The sequence below is a fragment of the Miscanthus floridulus genome, chromosome 2 (assembly GCF_019320115.1).
Source record: "Miscanthus floridulus cultivar M001 chromosome 2, ASM1932011v1, whole genome shotgun sequence".
Classification (NCBI taxonomy): domain Eukaryota; kingdom Viridiplantae; phylum Streptophyta; class Magnoliopsida; order Poales; family Poaceae; genus Miscanthus; species Miscanthus floridulus.
The window spans coordinates 9,356,130-9,363,360 of record NC_089581.1 but is presented as its reverse complement, the minus strand read 5'-3'; the positions used below and the strand labels follow the sequence as shown (position 1 = coordinate 9,363,360).

At 48.1% G+C, this 7,231-nt stretch overlaps 1 protein-coding gene across 1 annotated transcript; it reads right to left on the bottom strand.

The window, feature by feature from the left end:
* On the bottom strand, nucleotides 1-6,679 carry LOC136516590 (indole-3-acetaldehyde oxidase-like). Its single transcript, XM_066510030.1, has 10 exons — nucleotides 6,414-6,679; nucleotides 3,624-5,282; nucleotides 3,133-3,395; nucleotides 2,812-3,021; nucleotides 2,505-2,723; nucleotides 1,414-2,379; nucleotides 1,119-1,214; nucleotides 909-1,007; nucleotides 632-821; nucleotides 1-509 (listed from the first exon to the last, which is right to left on the bottom strand). The coding sequence occupies exons 1-10, from the start codon at nucleotides 6,556-6,558 to the stop codon at nucleotides 271-273; spliced, it is 4,086 nt and encodes a 1,361-aa protein (XP_066366127.1). The 5' UTR covers nucleotides 6,559-6,679; the 3' UTR covers nucleotides 1-270.
* Between the last annotated feature and the right edge of the window lie 552 nt (nucleotides 6,680-7,231).

The following is a 7,231-nucleotide window of genomic DNA, read 5'->3' as shown; positions in this document are numbered from 1 at the left end:
AGTACAAATGAAGATCCATTGCAAAATTTCTTCAAAATCCAGTTGAAACCACATGATTTCATCCACACGTTCGCCTGCCCGACACTTATTTAGTTTATTTTTTCTTCTATTGTTCATAACTCATGATTCGCAAGGCCACAGCTCGCCATTGCTACCTCTCTTCTGTACATCAGAACTAACACACAGGCAAGCTCGGCATGTCATGCCGTTCTTTAGTATTTTACACAGACTGATTAAGCTCTCTCGTCATGGGCAGTGCGCCTGCTGGATCTATGCTTTAGCAGTGGTGGTTGTGCCAGCAGCGGACATGCTCTCCAGGTACCTCTCCACGACATCCAGGCCACACAGCTCCTTGACGACAGGCATCGTCGCTGGCACGTCCATCTGGAACGTGATGGCGGAGTTCGCTGGACCAGTGCAGACCGAGAATTCCTTCCTGGCGGCCCTGATGGCCTCCCTCATTGCACAGTGCACCGAGGAAGCTAGAAGAAGCGGAGGCTCGCCCGATGCTGCAAACAAAGATCCGAAGCACGTTATGTCAGGACTGCAGGCAGCAATTGTTGGTGAGTTCAAATTGCAGCTTACACAGTCTTGGAATGTGGAGGGGATTGAATTGTGAGAAAAGGCTCACCTTTGGAAGAGAGGACGCGCTTCTGGTCGCGGGCGCTGTTGATCAGCTCAACGTTCAGCTGCTTTGGAATGGTATCGACTGTGGGGATCTTGTATGTCCATGTGCCATCGTTGATGACCAACCCGTCAGAGTTGGTTGTGTACTCCTCGTTTGTGAAGAAGCCTACTCCTTGGATGAATGCACCTTCCACCTGTGTTAATGATAGATAATGTTTAGAGGATCATCATATTTCCTTTGATGAAGTGATCAGCTGGATGGTTTTTATTTTTCGGCTGACCTGGCCCAAATCGACAGCAGGGTTCAAGCTTTGCCCGCAATCATAGACAAGGTCACTCCTTAGAATTGTTGTTGCTCCCGTCAGGACATCAATTTCCACCTACGATGAAATTACCAATCATATGTCAGCATTAAGCACGACTAAAGGTGCAGCCTCCAACAATTTGGCTTGATAACTGCGCTTGCTGTGCTTTTCATGCAGTTTGGATACCTCACTAATGCCAGCTCCATAGTTCAAATAGCTTGTGAAAGTTGGATCAGGGGTCCAGTATGCATGCGCCGATAAGTTCACGCTCGCCATACTTGCCTGCAAACAAGCAACAAAACGACATGACCAATTGAAATACTGACAAATATTGTGTTCCTCAGAATCATGGGATCTCCTCACTAAATTGCTACTGCTATTGCTTGTCGTTTCTTGTCTTAAAGGAAGGAGACAAGGGTTTAAACAATTTGTTTTATTGGCATGGTAGTGAGAAAATTGGAATTTACAAGCTTATCTTCACCTGAGCAATCAAGGCACTCCATTCCACTGTGCCAGCCTTAGCCTCCAGATTCTCCTTGATTGGCTTCAGTCTCTCAACGAGCGCAACACACGACTGTCGAACCGCTTCACAGCTAGTTTCAGAAGTGGTGCTCCCACCGGTGAACCCTCCCTGGATCATGCTCAATGTATCAGCCTGGATAACCCGAACCTTGTCCAGTAGGCTTTCGCCGCCGTCAGGACACAGCTCTGCCAATCCGAATGCTGTCATCTGCTTCACTTTTGTCCACAACCCTTGGCCTATCTCAACCCCTCCGACCTCAACAGCAATGGAACCATCATTCATGATAGACACCTTGCCTGGAGTTGGCCGAAGCCTGACCTCATATGTAATTGGCACACAAGAAATGCCACGCTTCTTCCACTTGTTGCTTCTGTTGAAGTGCTCCACCATTTCAGCTCGGCGCTGGTATTCTGGAGAGGAGGCCAGCTTATCAAACATGGTAACTAGGCTGTAGGTAGAAGCTTCACCTGCAGTCTCTCCGAAGAACACTACAAGGCTCTCGAAGTCATGAAGGTTCTTCCTCCTTATGGTGTTAGTGTCGACTGAAAGTGCTGAGGCAACATGCTCAATGATGGCTTCAGCGATGAAAGAGCCCTGCACATCTCCAGGACCCCTCATTGCTGATTTTGATGAGACATTTGTCTTGCAGACCTTGGTGTCAAATGCAAGATTGCCCCAGTTGTACTTTTTGAGAGCACCTATGATAGCAGGTGGCATCATTGGGCTCACATCCGGCGATATTCCAGCATTGATCCCAAGATCAATGTGCAAGGCTGTGATCTTGCCATCTGACTGGAACCCAACAGAGTACTTCACCTTCATAGGATGTCGACCGCCTGCCATTATCATGTCTGTCTTGCGATCAAGGTACATCCGAACTGGACGCCGTAGCTTGAATGCGGCAACCGCACATGCACATGCAACCTGACAGGAAATTCAGTCATCTATAACACATTTTTCCTCAATCTGATGTGTGAATGTTAGTTCACTGTACATTGGTAACTGAAAATAGAAAAGTTCAGCACAAGCTCTAGTTATTTAGGACTTACATGTATTGCTTTCATTGCCTTTCCACCAAAGCCTCCTCCGACTCTTCTGGTGATGAGGCGGACATTATGAAATGGAATGCCAAGGCACTTTGCAACCACATTTTGCGTGACCTCAGGAATTTGTGTTGAAGAATAGATGGTTATGCAGTTATCTTCATCAGGAATAGCTAGCGCCACTTGTGTCTCCATGTAGAAATAGTATTGGGATTCAAGTTTTACCTGCAGAAACAAAAATGCCAAGCATGAGTTGTTTGCCCTTGTGGGAAAGTCAAGTATACATCCTCTTTAAACATCACAAAGTATGTACCTCCGCTGATAGAATCTTGTGATCAGCTTCAGACATCCCTTGGTTGTAATCACCAACTGGCTTAGGAGCTAAAAATGGGGGGGTTTGGAAGTAGCTGTTTCGTTGGATTGCATCTTCTATTGTCAGAATTGGTGGCTCCAGATTTTCTGTGCTATACTCAATAACAGCTTGCTTTGCTGCCATGTAGGCATACTTCTGTGTTTCAGCAATCTGAGTGATTGAAAAATCAACATGATGCAGTAAGGTTGGAGAGACATAAACATATAAATGGTTTTGTGACCAGCAAGGAAAAATCAACATGATGCAGTAAGGAAACATTACCACGACACCAATATTTTGACCAGCAAATTCAGCAACTGGATCTGCAAAAAGTGCTTCTTCTCCCAACCCCGGGAAGCTGGAACCAACATTTTGTCCACCGCTTGGAATATCCTTTGCGGTGATAACTGTGATGACCTTCTGTGATGCCAAAGATGATTTAAAGTTGATAGCCTTTACATGGGCATGAGGGTGGGTGCTATAGATAAATGCTCCATAGAGGCAATCTCTGGGAGCAGGGATATCATCAACGTACACAGCTTCCCCTGTGTCAATAAAAGGAATATGGTTAAGGGCATTGTCTTGTGAAGAAACTGCAGGCACTAAAAATGTTCAGGGGTGATGCTTATTGGACAGTTCAGCGATGACTAAAATTAGTGTCAGAAATGAACAGAAGGACCATTATATGCTTTCTTTGCGGAGTATGCTGAAGAAAAAAGTTATGATGATCTTATGAACATGTTTATTTGTGTATTGGAAATAAGATTATATACCTGAAGCTTGGATCTCTGCCCCTGCTTTCTTAATTGGCTTGCCAACTGGCTTGTATTCATCAGTCAAAACCATTTCTTGTCTTGATCGTATTGGCAAATCATTGCTGTCAAACTTAAGCTGCTTCTCCGGTGAGTGCTCGATGGCACCGTTTGTGGCTCCATTACTATATGACCCATTGGGACCATTAACCTTTGCTGATTCATTCAAGCTGTTGGCAAGGGAAGATAGGAAGGTAAACAAGAAACTGACAGCCAAGCTGATTCTGTACTCAGGATGTGTTGTGCTTTCTGATGGTTTAACAGTCCCTTTAAGCAACCGAACAGCTTCAAGTATAACAGACGAGCTCACTGTTTTGCCCTTCAGGTAATCCTCAACTTTCCTAGCTCTAATAGCATGATCAGCTCCATACGCACCGAACGCCAGACATATATCCTCAATGAGATGGTCCCTTGATCCTGCATCCACTGAAGTCCTTGCCAAGAAAGCTGAATTGACATATGAGACAGCATTGCCAAGTGGACGAGGTGCTGCTCGGAAAGTCTCAAAGGTGATGCCATCTGAACTCCAATCGGGGATAAATATGCTCAGCAGCAGGGTCCTAGAATCACATGGAGGCTGCTGCAAGAATTCCTCCAAGGCGAGGCAAAGCCTTTTGGAAGCCAGCTGGATAGTGACAGTTGAACCTGCAGCTAGTAGTACAGTCACAATATCCGATGGAAATTGCAACCGCTGCGCCATAATGACATTTCCACCTATGGTTGCTGTGTTCCGAACAAATGGAGAGGCCACTTTGTTCAGGTGATCTGCAATTTTTTTGAAAACCACATTTCCATCTGACAGCACCTCAATTGCTTTAGAAATGGACACAACTGATCCAAGCTCAACACCCTTGCTGCTTCTGTTGATGACTGAAAGCTCTGGGATCTCTTTGATGTCAATGTACTTGCCATGAAGGTCTTGATCCTTATACACCCCAGACCCAGTGTTTGAAGCAACTATCTTCACAGAATTTTCATCGAAGGAGTCAGATTGAAGCAGTCTGTTAAGCTCGTCAATGCTCTTAGGACGATACCAGCCATCGTCAGAAACAGGAACTGGAGCACTGTTAACGTGCTCAATCGAGGACTTTATCTCAGATTTGAGAAACTCAGGGAAAGTGCAGACGGCACCACTGTTGTAGCCTGGCAGCTTGCTGACATCTGCAGGCTCATCACCCTTCTTCCAGAAGCAATTGAGGCCGAGGTCCTCAAGATCAACATCGGCTGCAAAGCTCTTGCAGGCGTCGACGATGGGCCTGTACCCAGTGCACCGGCACAGGTTGCCGGAGACAGCCTTCTCAGCCTCTGAGGAAGTGAGCTTGGAGAAGCCGGCAGGCGGGGCTGGTCGATCAGCCGCCTTGTCGGCTTTGACAAGCGCAGAGAAGATGGACATGCACATGCCAGGCGTGCAGAAGCCGCACTGGGAGGCATGGAAGCCGGAGAGGCGCTGCTGCACTGGGTGGTAGCCATCCTTGGTGTTGCCAATGCCCTCGCTTGTGGTCACCGAGCAGCGGTCCACGCTATGGAGCAGCGTCAGGCAGGAGCTCGCTGAGAACTCGGTCACCTCGTCGGTGGCCGGGTCGTATTTTGAGACAAGGACAACGCATGCACCGCAGCCACCTGTAACAACGAAAATTTTCAAAAAAGGCAAAGAGGTTAGCTTCTTTTTCCCCCTAAGCACGCAGAAAAAAATTGTCGACATAAAAAAATGCAAGTTGCTTAAGGTTGGCACCACTGTTCTGTGCAAAGCGCACTCCCTGCAGCTACTGTTCCTGATGCAGGGTGTAAAGGTGCCATTTTGTGGTGGAACGTCGCAATAATTGAGCCTGACATTTCGAGATCTTGCGTACTTGATCTACAGGAAACGAAGGGGCAAGAAAAAAAAAAGGTTTGGCCCTACTGCCTAGAAAGTGGTCCGTAGCAATTTTTCCTGCTTTTTTTTTTCTGGTGTTCTGATGATATACGATGAAGACCTGAAGAGCAGGAATTGGATTAGCAGTTGCCTGCCGAAAACAGAGTGGTCTTCAATCTGTGGGTGCTGTGAGTCTGTGACTGTATGTTTAGTTTCTTCGTCTGTTCTTGGTGATTTTGCAAGAAAGCTCGCTAGATGCCTGGGACTGGGAGCTCCTCAGTTCTTGGTCGTCTTGGATTCTCTGCCTTTTCTGGCGAACACTGTGATCTCGTTGTTGTTGCTGTTAATTGAAGAGGATATAATATATTGTGTCTGATTTTTCTCCGATCAGAGAGGGTACCTGGGAGACAGACTTGTATGAATTTTTGCTGGGATTTCCTGTGCCTCTATGGCTCCCAGCTTCTTGGCGCGTCCGTGAGACGACTCTGACGTCCCAAGAAAACTGGGGATGAAAACGAGAAAATCGAAGGCAGCCAGGCCAGGAACAGGGACGCAAAAGGGGCCCATGAGAAGAACCAGCAAGTTAAATATGCTGCGGTGAACATACGGTGAAGCCCACACGTACGTGTACACGAATTCCCTCGCCACCTATTCTCCTCTACTAGGAAGACAAACAGAGAAGCTAGGAAATGAACTCTCATAGCTTCACCACCTAAAACTCGGGTAGGACATCGCTTTCAAGTTTCAAGAAAGCAACGTACTACCGTGTGCTCTCCTGATGTTCAGATGATGATTCTCTAGCAACCAAGCTAGGAGCTCAGCTGCGAATTAATCCACGAAGGCAGAAGCTACAGCATCATACAAGGATGCATGCGCATGGTGAGTGACGGGCAGCATACCTTCACCGCAGCCGAGCTTGGGGCCCCTGACGGGCGTCTGGGTGCGGAGGAACTCCAGCAGCGTCGTCGACGGTTCCACGCCGGCGGCCTCGTACCGCTTGCCGTTCACGGCCAGCACCACCGTCGCCGCCGCCTCCTTCCCCATCTCCACCAGCCTTCTTGACGACTCGAGTTGCCTAGCTCCACTCCACCTCGCTCCCCTCCGGGACGACGAGTGCACCGAGAGAGCCGGACGAGGCACTCACAGTCACACAGCCGGCACGCGCGCGCCTATGTCTACTATTATATACACGGTGTGGCGTGTCCTGGTTCCAGCGCCGGGGTCGTGTGGATGATGCACGCGCTGACGCCGGCGGTGGAAAGCGATCCACGCGAGCCGCCAGGGTTTTCGACGGTTTCTGCGGTTGATAAGTCGACTGAAGCTGATTTGTTACGAGAGAAAAATACCGTTTCATGACTAATAAGCTAGGCTAGTAAGTTCAAACGAACAGAGGTCATCAGTGTGATGGATGGATACCGTATCCATCGGTCATGCACGCACATGCACATAACCATATTCTGGTATAGTGTGGTCTATAGTGGCACTGGTTAACTGGTACCACAGCCTTGCCAGCTTCAAGACTTGTACAAGCAGAGAGCATATGGCCACATGGAGTCGTGTGTTCGGAATCGGATGGCGAGGGGACTCTGCACGGGGCAGGTACGTCAGGTGTAGCCGTGTACTAGTGTGTATACAATGCAACAGGTGAACCGGCAGGCAGGCCCGTACCACACTGCCACGGATGGTTTGCTAACTACAATTTCCGGCATATGCCGGC